Consider the following 15,675-nt stretch of genomic DNA (forward strand, 5'->3'; position numbering starts at 1 on the left):
GCCTACACACTACCCTCCCCAGACCCCACTAGTAGGATTATACTGGGTTGTTGTATATTTGATATTCATTTTATTTTATCATTTGAAGTCAAATATTATGATATTCAGGAATTTGACATGTGGCAAGCTTCATTGTGATTAAGAGTTGGAGAATTTCGTGGTGCTTAGTTTCTAGTTTATACCTATTTGATAACCATTTGGTAACACAAGTTATCAAAGCTGACAACATTAGATTCAAATAGTTTAGGTTCTTTATTGTATCATCGACATTTTGAAATTGTGAATTAGTAGATGCTTTTGTTTGATGTTGATTTAATGAAGTGCATTAAGCATTTTAAAATGAATTATTATTATTTACTTTTAACTGCAATAAGAAAAGTTGTTAAAAGGTTTTCATGCATGGTAATAATATAAATTTACATTGGCCATGGAAAAGTCGTTAAATATATAAAAGGAGATGAATGCAGATAGTTTAGTGGCCATCAATAATTAAATGGGTCTTTAGCAACAATAATAAAAACCGCAAAATGTGTTATTTATGGAATTTTTGGGAAGGTTTAGTCGCAATTGTAATTGTCGGTAAATAATTATTGTAAAAACTAGTAAACATTTACCAGCCATAATAGGGGTCTTTACCGGCACTTGATCCAATGGCAGCTAAAGGCTTTGCCGACGCCGTCTACAACGGCCAATAATTAATTGCCGGTAAAGGTTTTTGCGGCCATCTGTACGCTGAAAGCAATTTTTATTTCCACTAAAGGGCTTTTTTGTTGTAGTGTCTCCTATAATTTTGGTGTTGATCTTTTCGGTGGTGAATACCATTTTTTAGCAGCTTATTTAGAAGGAAAATAAATTGGCTTAGTTGTTTAACAGATAGTATGTTATAGTATCCATAACACTTCGGTGTCACTTTTGATATTTTAACCCAGCTTGCCCCATGGGCAGCACTTTAGACTTTTGACCTTAAAATTTGTCAATGGGGCAAGTAAGAGAGAAAAGATCAAGACCATTCATTTTCAAGGTCGTTGGGTATAAATTCATGGAATGAACCATCCACTGTTTTAAGGACATTTTTTCATCTTATAGCACTTGTTAATCAGAGAAATAATAACAATAACAATAACAACAACACCCTAGTCCCAAACAAGTTGGAGTTAACTATACGAATCCTTGCAACCAACTTTGCCGGTGTGAGTTTACTCCCCCCAGATATAGAGGACTGCAGTATGTTGGCTGCCAACGAAAAACTAGCCAATTATGATGAATACTCACAATATAGATTTCATTGGAGATAACACAAAATTGTTATAACTTGTAAAGGCTCCAATATTTTACATGGTATTAAGCAAAAGTAGGAGATAATGCAAGATTAGATTGTTTAAAAAAAGACAACACATGCAACTTCACGGCTCAAACCCATGAAAAAATGTATTTTACAAACTTGAAGATTGTTGCTTGGACCATACACAGGATCCACCATTGCATAATTTGAAGAGAACTCATTGACAGCAAAACCATTAGATCTAGAAGAGATAGCTTAATGATCACAGATATTGGCCAGGAAAAAGAAGTTGGAACTGAAATAAAAACTAAAAATCACAAGCTGTACAAAACTGGTCCATCTTCCTTATGTCTCTCAACATCATATTAGAAGAATTTATATTTATAGTAATGTAGAAGAGACTTTTACCATCTCACAGGACAGAATGATATAGTTGGATTTATATGGCAAAAAAAGTGACTACAAAATGTTGAGAAGTCTATGGATGTTTCTTGAAGAGCATGGCGACAAATGAGGCATCTTAGTTCATCTATTCTTTCTCCCTCAAGGGATCTAAGAGAGAGCATCAGAGCAATTATCTTAGTTCATCTATTCTTTCTCCCTCAAGGGATCTAAGAGAGAGCATCAGAGCAAATGCCAACTCCCTTTTCTTCAAAAAGCAAGTCTTCAGTTACAGAATGTTAAGACATAGACCATTCTGCTTCATATAGTTGTTAAATACGAGATTCTGCAGATTATTATCCAGCCATATTAGCTCCAAATTGTTCTGCCCCAGTGTATCAAAGCAAAAGTTAGAAGCCGTGTACTCTCTCCCACAGTTCAATGGAATGTCATTTGCGTACTATTAGAGGGGTTTACAAGTATTCTAATCACAAATATACCTGAAATGATAGCTATGGGGATGATTTCTCATCATCTGAACTAAAATCATCGTCCATCCGTCTCTCCTGGATTGCTGGAAATAGTCGTTGACGAACATCTGGCAAAGAATCTGGATGGGATTCCTGGGAAGGCGATACCGTGAGTGCCCCTTTTCTAGGAGTGTTTGCCGGCAACTTAGTTGATTTTCTCACCACTGTACATGCCTTGTCGACCATTAACAAGAAATCACGAACAACTGTGAACAGACGCAAGCCTTCATCCTTTCCTGCATTTCCATGGAAGTAGTCTCCTGCACTCTTTACCAAAGCCATTATCTTTTTCTCTTCTTCTAGTATCCAATTGATCTCCTCTTCCGCATGTTGCATAAAATTTGTGAGTGTATCGCGAAACTTACCGCCTTCCTCCAAACTTTTCATTTCAGTGTCTAGAAACCCTTTAATTTTCACTAGTGAGTTACCAAGTTTGGAGACAGATGCACTTAAGTTGTCACCATCTATAAGTGCTGCTTTTCTTACATTCTCGAGCTCATTGCTTAGACCAGAAACCACCTGGATACCAAGGTTGCGGTGGTACTCGACCGAGTCCTGAGAAGCATCCTCGACAAGATCTTCTGTTGTCACACTCGATAAGCTTTCGCTCTCCCTTAACTTGCGTGCTGCTTTTAATCCTTCTGATCGGATAATTTCTTGAACAACAAAGTTGAGGAGTGTGGTCTTACCATCAGTTCCTTTAACATCTGAGAGTTTCAACAGCGTATCGAGCTTGAATGCTTGTGCACCACCACGGTAGGTGCCATCATTCATGCGGTTCCCAGTTTTGAGAACTGCTTCTAGAAGTTTCAGGAAGAGTCTGCTGTTTCTCAGCTCCTGGCATGCCACCTGCAAGTCTTTATTTAATCAATAAAAGCCATCTACCATGTGAATATGTGATGGTTAGAAACACCTATCAGAGAACAATGTACTGAAAGTTTTTCTATTTAACCATTACCAGGAGTAAGAGACCCAAATTTCATGACTTTCCTTTAATGTAAAGAAGAGGCAGTACCCATCTTCATTCAGTTATATAGGGTGGTAGAGATCAAATAACCTTTGACACTGTATTACGGGTGACTGGTCTAAATTGTTCGTCAACTTTTTATTTTACGCACTGAATTTCACAATTAATCAAAATGACCCCTTTTTCAATAGAAAAATAAAAAAACTTTTGCCTGTTCTTATAGATAATGGGACACTCATAATCTAACAAGAAAAAGTCTGGCAAGTCAAACTAACCGGATTTAATTTCAGTCCATCAGGATTAGACAGGGAAATGATACCTTCCAATTAGAAAAATCTTGAGCTCTTATATATTGTTCAGCACTAGTTATCTAAGAAGAAAGCCAGCTCCTTATTTTTTTAACCATGATCTTGGAAAATCCAAAAACAAACTTTTACTGATGAATATACAAGATCAGTCTCATGAAATGTGACACACAAATGATGCTCATTTGATTCTTCTTTCTTAACTCTTCCTAGAATTTATGTGATGGTGTGTGGTATAGTTGGATGCAGGAAACCACATACAAATTATGGCGGCAGCAGAACAACAGGAAATTTTCCACACAATTTACCTCTAAAGTTGCGAAGGACTCTTTAATGGCAGAAACATCTTCCGGAAGAGAACTCATGAGCAATAACGCTTCCATCCGTTTGAAGGCAAAGGGAATTTCAACCAGGGATTTGAGAAATCTTTCAGAAGGACCAAGCTGAGAAATTTCCCCACAATATAATCGAAGTTTGAGTTCTTCATCTGCCGTTGGTGCCATCTTTGATATAGTTTGAATAAGTTCAGGAGGCAGTTTCTTACCTGATAAGATAAGCAAGCATTTGCAGTTAAAAGGCAGAGACCTACTTGATAAAATGAAAATAAAAACTATGAAAATGCACAAAGATTAAAAAAAAAAAGTAAGTTGGAGTGTCTCTCAACAATCTTTTTCCACAAGTTAATACAATAGAGCAATTCAAGTCTGCTTATGTTGGGACATGAAAAAAGATTCTCATATAATGAAACTTCAATTTTTTTCGATGGGAAACCGTTTAGTACTCTATAAGAAGAATATCAAACAAGAACCAGACACAACCATAGACAAATATGTAATTCTATAGTTTTTCAATTTACTTATGACCCATCAGCAGTGCTTGGTGGGGACTTGTACTTAATCTTCACTTTTTGGTGAAACGTATCAGAATGAGCAATGTAAAATATTTTATTATCACCAGAGTAATACTTAAATAACTGATAAGCTATTCTTTTCTCTTGCATTCTTTTTCTTTCTTTAGGGAGGAGGGCCGGGGAGGAATTAGTGGGGACGGTTGAAGAAAATTATAAGGTTTGTTCTATAAAATCATCATAAAGGTTTATTTTCCATTTAGAAATGGGATGTTGTTTTCAACTTAATCGAATTAGATGGCAACATTGAAAACATACCTTTTCTTCTTGAAATTGACCCTGGGCTTTTCATACTTCAAAATACTTTTTGATTAATCTCAATGCGCTTGTAGGCATTTCCCAACACCATGTATTAAGCAGAATTAGTAGAATGAAACTTCTTTATTTCTCGAAACATTTAAGTAAATAACATAGAGTTTCCTAATGGACTGACAAGAAGTTCTATGTGCAGACTATGTTGTTTTTGCTCTTCCGTTCCTAATACTTTTATCTCTTTTTAAGGCTGTCAATAACTTTCATGCAAAAGCGTAAAATGAAATGAGAACACTAAAGTAAAATCCCTCCTAGGATTAAACATACTCTTCTCAATGGTGATAAATTTACTATATTCATTGCCCATTAGCTATTAATTCAGAAAAGCAAGATTCACTCTCACGGAACTCATGGCGGAGACACAGAGAAAGAGAGAACATTTACCCTCCTTGAGAGCATCACAAACTTCTTCTGTTGTTACATTTAAGGCTTTAAGAATAATTGCTAGATTTTGTGATTTCTTAGCGTCAATTATCTGAATATACTGTGGGGTAGCTTCAAAAGATGCTGAAGCTTTTGTGCCCTCATTTTTGCCTGGATTAGCTTGGGCATATCCGAATAACGACTCCATCATCTCCTCATTAAACCTGTAGTAACATCATTATAAAAAGTGAGAAAGTCAGACATTTTGCATAAAATAAAGTGCATAGGAAGATTGACGAAAAGCTTACTGGAATGAGCCAGCTTTGATGTCATGCCAAACCATTGAGTGATCAGGATTAGCAAGAACTTTGTCCCAGAAAAATGGCTTTAGTTTTGCCTTTGGAGCATCAGATTCATCAGACGATTCAGTTCCCTTACCATCCGAAGAACTTCGTCTCTTATGCGCTCCAAGAGGTGAAGGCTTTGGCAGATTACCAGGCTTTGGTGGATTAGGAGGAGGAGGGCGAACAGCTTTTGGAGGAGGAGGTGGCTTTGGAGCGGGTGGTTTAGGAGGAGGAGGAGGTGGTGCAGGGGATGGAGGTACAGATTTTCCTGGAGGAAGTGGTAATGCATTTACAAGTGCATCTGTTTTAGCTTCAGCATCTGAAGAATTATCTGGCACCGAAAGACGATTTACAGTAGATGATGCCTTGAAATCTTTCTGGGTTGAACTTCCTATGCTCGAAGACTTCTGAGAAGAATCTGATCACATGAATTGTAGAAATTATGCGGCATAACAAAAAAAAAAAAAGACATGCAATGAGATAATTTGACCTTCATGATTAATACCTGCAGAAAGATTACCTGAACAAAAGTTAAGAAGAGGCTTCTCATCTCTTTGCCCATATTGTGGACCTGCTTCTTTCTTTTTACTTTTTTTAAGACACAATATTAAGAACAGAACCAAAAGGGCAATTCCTGCCACAGCACCTACAGAAACAGCAGCGATAATATAAGTAGTGTCCTTCCGGTTATTTTCTGAAGAATTAGTTCCAGTATTTTGTGGTTTAGCAGGAGGAGGAATGACAGGCAAAGGTTTAGAAGCGTTGGCACGAGTCTGAGGTGTTGGAGCCTTTGCAGGAGGGTTGACACGAGTCTGAGGTGCCGGTGCCGGTGCTTTTGCAGGAGGACTGACACGAGTCTGAGGTGTTGGAGCCTTTGCAGGAGGTTTAATTGGTGAGCTCGTGGGCCCTCTAAAAGAAGGCACTGGAGCATTAATTGGTGATACTGCCCTGTCGCCTGGAGATGGAGCGATGATTGGAACTGCAACATCATGTGTTAGCTTATCTTGAAGCTTTCTTTCTCTTAGGTACCTTCTGGGAACACTGGACCATTGTAAGAAAAGCTCTTGGTACTTGCTTAACCAAGCAATGGATGTAGCCTTACTACCCGAACAATGAAGAGGAAGACTTTTCCTTCTTAAGCACTCCAGAAGGATCTGCTTATTTTCAGGAGTCAGATCACTAATAGCCTTTTGTAAGATTCTTTTTCTCAACAATGCTATATCAGATTTTAAGTAGATATAAGTTCCCGTTGCTGCCTGATGAAGAGACAAATCCAGAAAACTTGCAGCCTCTGTATTCTTTTGTGATCGTTGTATGCAATGACTCCATATTTGCTCGGCCTGCATACAGAACAATTCATCAACTTATGGCCAGAAATATAATTTTGACAGTACAAGAATTTTACTATGAACTTTGATTTCTAAAAGACCATTATAACTTCGTTTTCTTCTCACATGTAAACAGCATATGCATTTCCACTCAGATCTTCATTTTCTGAAGCTTGAGAAGTGATGGCTGCATTTAGAACAACCGATACCACATTCAAAAACTAAATTGGAGCGCACAACTTGTCATCCTACAATTCACTGCCTAAATCCAGAATGCATACTTCTGGGATATGTAAATTGTAACACAAGTTTACTTTTAATAGTTATAAGCACAACATAAAAAAAATCTGAAATAATTAAATCTCTAGCTTGGAAACATATAAGCTAGTTTTGAAGAAGCATAAAGTTAGAACTAGCAATAGATCTTCTCAACCTAGTAACTTTTTTGTTGCACAAAAATCTTCAAAATACATGTGCTTGTTTTGACACAAATAAATTTAAAGAAATTAGTTCAGATAATCACACTGGTTTTTCTCATACCATGAGAAATATTTCCACTAGTCTGAGGTGCAAGCTTAGATATTTTTCTTTTTGTCTTTGTTATTAAATACAACTCTATCTCTTGTTTCTTTTGTCCGCATTACAGAAAATGATACAACTTATGTAGTTACATCGCTAGCCTTTCGCATAGTGAAATAACTTCAAAAACGATGGCATATGACTCCTAGCCCTGACTGTCCTTTAATTGCTTTCTCCCTTTTTTTTTTTACAACTGTGGTGTCCAAGCCAACTTACACGCATCTCGACGAATTCCACAGGATACCTGTCACCTCCCACCAGCACCAGGTAGTTCCATCTATCAAGGCTTGGACACATGGGAAGAAATCACATAGTATTTTTACAAATTGTCTCCTCCTTAATTGCATTGATTTATCCTAAAGGTTCATTTCCTATTTGAATTTGGTTATTCACATTGTACGTGGAGCCCCCCCCCCCCCCAACCCACACAAAAATGTGTCCATGACAGAATGGTTAAAGTGCCCAACTCATAATTGGTAAATTAGTCGCTTTAACTCCTGCTAGATACACGCCAATGCGACCCTCCACTAAGTAATCGTTTGATTGTGGGCAAATACTATGAATATGTTGCATCCCTTCTTCTAATCAACTACAAAAACTCCATTAAATAATGAATAAATTTCTCATTAGCCAGGGAATACTACTGAGTATTAATACATATTTCTACATGCATATATGTTCGCCTTATGCATATATAAACCAATGTTGTTTCTGCACATATCAAAAGAGAATGTAAGAGAAATGGAAAACTTATTTTTCATACCGTATCTTCACCCAAATGAAGCTTCTGATTCCCTTCTGAGCTAGTGGCTGCCCAAACACAAAGAAACACAATAAACACAAATACAGAACTAACCCTTATTCCCACGCCCATTGATTGTAAAATCAATCTTCCAATCCCATATTTTGGCCTTTTTCATCTCATCTGATATCTAGACATACACCTTTTGATCTCAATGCATTCAAGAATATGCCAAAAAAAAGCCCTGTGTTTTTTTCTTCAATGTTTCAGAGCTAAAAACACATAATTGAAACGTATACAAAAAAGTGTATACATATAACTACACAAAAATTCTATCTTCACACATAAAAATTGGATATTATGTATATATAGAGAAACATAAATATATTGTATATAATCTTTTAGGCTGCAAATAGGCAATGCAGAAGCGGAACCCACCACCCTTTGGTCCCTTTGCAACAAAAAATAAAGGGAAAGACAAGAAATTTGCAAAGGTTTCAAGAAGGAGAGTTTTTCCTTAGAAATTTAGAGTGAAGGGTCCGCTGAAATTTTTTGGAAAAGCTCAGTGCTTTTTCGATTTTTTTTTTTTTGTTGGGTCAGATTATCGCATGGAATTTTTGTTCATTGGAATGTTCTCATGTTTTTCGGAGACAAATGAAACGTGCAGAGAACTACGTTGAGCGAGTGCGAGCGAGAGAGAGAGTTGAATTTCGGCCGTTTTTATTTCTATGCTTTATTTTCCATTAAACCAATTTACTAATTATTCTTCCTAGATAAAAAATAAATAGATGTTTCTTTTTCCTTCAAAGATAGATATTATATTAATGCATCGAATAAATAAGTTGAACAAAGGTGCTTATCTCATCCTTTGCAATTCAACTTGGGAAAAAATTCTCCCAAGATACTTCCTTCAATAAAGTAATAGAAAACTTAGCTAAATAATATGCAAGTTTGTTTAGACTTCTAGAAATATAAACAAAGTCTACATGATCAAACAAAGCCTATAGCTTCCAAATGTCTTCACAAATCACTTCTATCTCTCATGAAGTAATAATTTTTTTCTGAATCATATCAACAACACTCTTTGCATATGGTAAGATCTTCACTTTTTTCCATCCATTCATGATTGCACGTTGAGCCAATGTTATTGTCATGCCCCAAGCCTGGGGGCGAGACCGGCACCCGGTGCCTCATCTATCCTTGCGTACCAACTTGCGACTATGGGGCTCTGAACATATAATGTCATACTTTGGCCATGGGCCACATTGCAAGACGATTTGCGAAGCAAAATATAAAATTGAATGGAAACCAACGCGGACTAAACATCAATATAAAGATGGGCCGGCAAGGCCGTCATAACCACAACAGCAGACAAACCAACAAAATATACATACAAGGCCTACAAGCCCAACATACTGCACTAACTGACAAGTTATGTCTACAAGCCTCTACTGCTGGATGTACTGTGATCGGAATAGTTCCCCGACCTACCCATAACCTATATACGTATATACACAAGATGTACACAAAACTTCTAGACCCGGCAACTCCGAAGGACGTGAAGCTTACCGATAAAGCTGAACTCGGGCAACACCTACCGAGAAGGTCTACACGTCTGTCTGTCTGAACCTGCACGCATGAAATGCAGCGTCCCCAAAAAAGGGACGTCAGTACGAAATAATGTACCGAGTATGTAAGGCAACAGAATAATTGAAAGCTAAAACTGAACTGATAATATAATAACTGAAAGTGACTAGGAGTCAAAGATAATCTGAAGATATGCTTACCTGGTGATACTGACTCAGCTCTCTCAATATAGTAAGTAAAATAGTTGTCTGAATAGTTGTCCGGCTCTATAAGGCTCGGTATATATATACAACTGCTCTGTCGTAGTAGGCTCGCTCATAGGTGCTCGGCCATACTAATACTAGGCTCTGTATATCGGCCATACTAGGCTCTGTATCTCAACCATTCTGGGCTCGCTCAAAGGTGCTCGGCCACAGTAGGCTCGGTATATAATTTATCATCTGATCAGAGGTTGCCCAATAGGGGCCTGCCCATCAATTATAGCTCGATGGTAATGGAAATACTGTAATACTGCATATATATGATCTCTACTCTCTTGACTAGAACAAGACAATACTCAATTAAATATAAAGTCCCGATAAGGAGAATATTATAACTTACGAGACTATAAAAATATACATAAATTTGGGAGTATGAACTTCTCTTTATGCCTCGTTATCAAATACATGTAATTACGAGATTATGCCAAAATGAAGAAAGGGCTTAGCCTTACATACCTGGAGTAGTGAAAAATCCGTATGATATTCTTGAAAAAGGTTGCACCGTACTCCTTTAGAATCGTAAAAATCTCACGTTGCTAATGTGCTAGTAATTCTTGTTGGAATTATTTGGTTGCAAGAACTTTTGTTGAAAATTTGTAGGAATTGACAAATTGCTAACGTTCTAATTGAAGTGTTCTTAGTATTGAAATGTTTTGGCAGCTAACACATTAATTTGCTTATAGTGTTCTTGGTATTGAATATCTTGGAAATGAAGTGTTATGAAAATAAAATTAGTTGAAAACTTATAAGAATGGCTAACGTCCCCCGCTTCTGATTGTAGTACTGTTTTTGTATTGAAATTCCTAGAATTGAAATGTCTTGTACTTAGCATATTAGGTTGCCACCTAATCAAAATGACTAAGAGTCATTTCTCCAAGAAGTGGCTTGCTGCCATGTGGGGGTGGGGGTGGTTTATGTTAATCTTTATCCACTTATTAGGTAATTAGGTAATGTCCCGTTATCCGGTAATTAACCAATTACCCGCATAATTAAGAATTATCTCAAATTACTTAAAATTCTACTTATTTTTTTTTTATACACTTTATACATCATACTATCATGGTCATATGGTACCTTGTATGGTACTAGTCCATAAATATCGGGTATTATCGCTCGGCCCGTATTTTATCCCAAATCGACAACCTTCAACGAAACTCATTTTATTTAATTCGTGTACCATTTATCCTTCATGGCACTTACTTATTGCTTGTTATAAATAGCATAAATATGTTAACCTCAAGATAATCTCATCTTCGAGTCTATGTCAATTAACTAAAGACGAAACTTTAACGTACGAGAAACGTGAGATGTAACATCCTTCCCCCCTTAGAAATATTCATCCTCGAATGTTTACTCTTAGATACCTTGGAAACATTTTGCCAGAGTCTCCTCCGTATACTAGACTAAAACCACCCTGCACGCGGCCAGAAAACATACTATATATGCCACACTTGGCCTCACAAAGCTGTCTATTATAAATTCGGAAAGTCAAAAATAGGAGCTTACCTGAGGACCTACTGGCCTAAATAGGGTTGTACTGAGGTATCCTATCTTGAGCCATATCTCCAGTTTGAAATAGGGGTTTTTTTTAGACTTTATTTCTTCCTCCGCTTCCCACGTCATCTCTTCCACATTCTTGATTTTCCATAAGACCTTCACGGAGGCTACCTCCTTATTCCGTAGCTTGCGAATTTGTCGGTCTAGGATGGCAATCGAAATTTCCTCGTATGACAAGTCCTCGGTAATCTGTACATCATCCGTGGGCACCACTCGGGTAGGATCGCCAATGCACTTCCGTAACATAGATACGTGAAATTCTAGATGGACAGACTCCAATTCCGAGGGCAATTCTAACTCATAAGCTACTTGGCCCACTCTCTGAATAATCCTATAAGGACCAATATACTGTGGGCTAAGTTTGCCTTTCTTGCCGAACCTCATCACACCCTTCATAGGTGACAGCTTTAAGAATACCAGTCATTAACCCCCGAACTCTAAGTCTCATTGCCGCACGTCAGAATATGACTTCTAATGACTCTGAGTTGTCAACAGTCGCTCCCGGATGAGCTTTACTTTTTCTATGGCCTACTGAACCAGGTCTGGCCCATGTAACCCAGATTCTCCAACATCAAACCACCCTATAAGAGATCTGCACTTACGCCCATACAAAGCCTCGTACGGAGCCATCTGGATACTGGAGTGGTAACTGTTATTATATACAAACTCGATAAGAGGTAGATGATCATCCCAACTTCTTTTAAAATCCAAAACACATGCTCGTAGTATATCCTCGAGCGTCTGAATTGTGCGTTCGGCTTGTCCATCAGTCTGTGGATGAAAAGTTGTGCTGAGATTCACCTGAGTCCCTAGACCTTTCTGAAATGACCTCCAAAAATATGGTATAAACTGGGCCCCACGGTCAGATATAATAGATATTGGTACTCCGTGTAGTCGCACTATCTCCTTAATATATAATTTTGCATAATCTTCTGTTGTATATGTAGATCTGACCGGTAGGAAATGAGCTGATTTCGTGAGCCTATCGACTATCACCCATATGGAATCGAACTTACGATGAGAACAAGGTAAACCCGTGATAAAGTCCATGTTTATCGCCTCCCATTTCCATGTCGGGATCTCTATAGTCTGCATTAGCCCTCCGGGCTTCTGGTGCTCTATCTTCACCTGCTGGCAACTAGGGCACTGAGCGACATACTCAGCAATGTTCTTCTTCATATCGCTCCACCAATACACATCCTTAATGTCATGATACATCTTCGTCGACCCAGGGTGAATGGAGTACCACGAATAATGTGCCTCTGACATAATCCTGTCTCATAGCCCTGCTACATCTGGAACACACAAACGACCCATGTATCTAAGAACCCCATCTCCCTTGAGTTCTAACAATGACTTCTTCTGCTACGGAACTCGCTCTCTCAACTCGACCAACTCTGGGTCCTCGTACTGCCTCTCATTTACTTCAGCTATGAGAGATAATTTTGCAGTATTTTGGAGTACAACTCCACCATTGCCAGAGTCTACCAACCGAACCACCAAATAAGCCAATTGATGAATCTCTCTAGTTAATTGTCTTTTTTCGGCCTCTACATGTGCTAAGCTACCTATAGATCGGCGACTTAAGGTGTCTGCTACAACATTAGCTTTCCCTGGATAGTAGATAATGTTAACATCGTAATCTTTCAATAACTCAAGCCATCGCCCCTGTCTCAAATTCAACTATTTTTGCTTGAAGATGTATTGCAGGCTTTTATGATATGTGAATACATCAACATGAACACCATATAAATAATACCGCCATATCTTAAGTGCATGGACAACTGCAGCTAATTCGAGGTCGTGGGTCGGATAATTCCGCTCATGCTTCCTTAACTGCCTTGAAGCATACGTAATTATTTTCCCATGTTGCATCAGGACACATCCTAACCCGACACCTGAGGCATCACAATACATGGCATAACCATCTGGACCTTCTGGAAGTGCTAGAACTGGCGCTGAAGTCAACCTATTTTCAAGCTCCTGGAAACTCCGCTCGCAAGCCTCCGTCCACTGAAACTTAGTTGCTTTCTGCGTCAACTTCGTTAATGGTGCTGAAAGAGAAGAAAAACCCTTTACAAACCTCTGGTAGTATCCTGTTAAGCCTAGAAAGCTATGAATCTATGTCGGAGTGGTAGGTTTAGGCCATGATTTCACAGCGTCAATCTTCTGGGTGTCTACCTTTATACCTCCATCGGATACAATGTGCCCCAAGAATGCTACAGACTTCAACCAGAACTCACATTTAGAAAATTTAGCATACAATTTATTATTACGGAGGGTTTAGAGTACCACTCGTGGGTGGTCCACATGCTCATCCATTGAACGTGAATAAACCATAATATCATCAATAAAGACTATCACGAAAAGATCTAAATATGGTCGGAATAGGCTATTCATCAAGTCCATAAATATGGCAGGTGCATTCGTCAACTCGAAGGACATGACAAGGAACTCGAAGTGGCCATATCGGGTCCTGAAAGCTGTCTTGGGAATATCTCTCTCCCGAACTCTAACCTAGTGGTACCCCGACCTCAAATCTATCTTTGAAAAGCATCTAGCTCCCTGCAACTGATCAAACAAGTCGTCTATCCTTGGAAGTGGATACTTATTCTTAATAGTTACCTTGTTCAGTTGCCTATAATCTATACACATCCTCAGTGAGCCATCTTTCTTCCGTACAAATAGTATCGGTGCACCCCAAGGTGAGGTACTGGGTCTGATGAAACCTTTTTCCAGTAAATCTTTTAACTCCTCCTTCAACTCCTTCAATTAGACAGGTGCCATTCTATACGGAGGGATGGATATTGGTTGAGTTCCCGGAAGCAAATCGATGCCAAAATCAATCTCTCGCTCTGGAGGAATACCTGGAAGTTCATCTGGGAATACATCTGCGTACTTTTTTACTACTGGAATAGACTGAAGTGTAGGTATCTCTGCATCCACATCTCTAACTCGCACAATATGATAAATGCACCCTTTTGTGATCATTTTCCTCGCCTTCAGATAGGAAATAAACCTACCTCTGGGAGACGCTGTATTACCTACCCATTCAAGGACTGGCTCACCCAGAAAATGAAATCTAGCTATCTTTGCTCGACAATCAACTGTGGCATAGCAAGCTGCCAACCAGTCCATGCCCATGATAGAATCAAAATCTAACATCTCTAGCTCAACTAGGTAAGCTGAGGTCTGACGACCACAAACTGACACTGCACAACCTCGGTAAACCCATCTAGCGATAATCGATTCTACGACCGATGTAGATACCGCAAAAGGATCACTTAGTATTTCAGGCACTATACCAAACTTCCCCGCAACAAATGGGGTAATACATGATAAAGTAGATCCTGGGTCTATCAAGGCATAAGCATCGTGAGAGAAAATGGTCAACATACCTATCACAACGTCTGGTGAAGACTCCTAGTCCTGTCGACCCGCTAAAGCATAACTACGATTCTCGTTACCACCTGAACTGGAACCTCTACCTCTGCCTCGACCTCTACCTACCGAAGACTAAGACTCGCGCCCCTGAAGGATGCACAGACATAGATAATCTTGTTGTTGAATTTGCCGGTTGTGCCATACCCCCAGGATCTCTATTTGGGAAATCATGCATCTTATGCCCCGGACGTCCACATGTATAACAATCATTGGAACTGGCTCGGCATTGGCCCAAGTGTCCTCTACCATAGATGTCACATCGTGGCGGAAATGGCCATGTCTGCCCTGAACCTCGATGTCGCTGCAAACTCGATGCTCGTGAGCTCTCATATGGTCCTGACTGAGTATAACGATCATATCTGTAACCCTGTAACTGAGGTGGCAGAGGCCTAGGTGGCCGTTAGAAGTACTGGAGCCTATAACGACCCTGAGACTGCTCCTGCGACCTGGCAAATCTCATCCTCTTACGTTGTCCTGACTCAGTCCTCTCTGTACCCTGTTGCCGATGCCTACCCCTTTCTATATTCTGGGCGAATGCCTGAATCCGGGAGATATCCATACTATCCTGCAATGCAGCGGTGGCACATGCCTCTGTCAACTCTGGGCGATCCCTGTTATAAACCTATTAATTGTGTCCCGCATAGTAGCAACTATGGATGGTACATATCTAGCCAATAAGTCAAAATGGAGACTATACTCTCGAACACTCATATTGCCCTACTTAAGGGCTAGAAACTGATCGACTCAAACCTGTTGTATCTCCCGCGGTAATTACTGGTCAAGGAAG

At 39.0% G+C, this 15,675-nt stretch overlaps 1 protein-coding gene across 2 annotated transcripts; it reads right to left on the reverse strand.

The window, feature by feature from the left end:
* Positions 1–1,424: 1,424 nt before the first annotated feature.
* LOC107765829 (formin-like protein 3) lies at positions 1,425–8,737 on the reverse strand. 2 transcript variants are annotated; one of them, XM_075227899.1, is made up of 7 exons: positions 8,062–8,737; positions 5,912–6,731; positions 5,356–5,809; positions 5,069–5,271; positions 3,774–4,009; positions 2,164–3,042; positions 1,426–2,048 (listed from the first exon to the last, which is right to left on the reverse strand). In XM_075227899.1, exons 1-6 carry the CDS (start codon positions 8,170–8,172, stop codon positions 2,176–2,178), a joined length of 2,691 nt encoding a protein of 896 aa, XP_075084000.1. In that variant the 5' UTR covers positions 8,173–8,737; the 3' UTR covers positions 1,426–2,048; positions 2,164–2,175. The 2 variants fall into 2 exon arrangements, with proteins under 2 accessions (XP_075083999.1, XP_075084000.1); XM_075227898.1 differs by having other exon boundaries at positions 1,425–3,042.
* Between the last annotated feature and the right edge of the window lie 6,938 nt (positions 8,738–15,675).

This window comes from Nicotiana tabacum, chromosome 13, assembly GCF_000715075.1.
Source record: "Nicotiana tabacum cultivar K326 chromosome 13, ASM71507v2, whole genome shotgun sequence".
NCBI classification, from domain to species: domain Eukaryota; kingdom Viridiplantae; phylum Streptophyta; class Magnoliopsida; order Solanales; family Solanaceae; genus Nicotiana; species Nicotiana tabacum.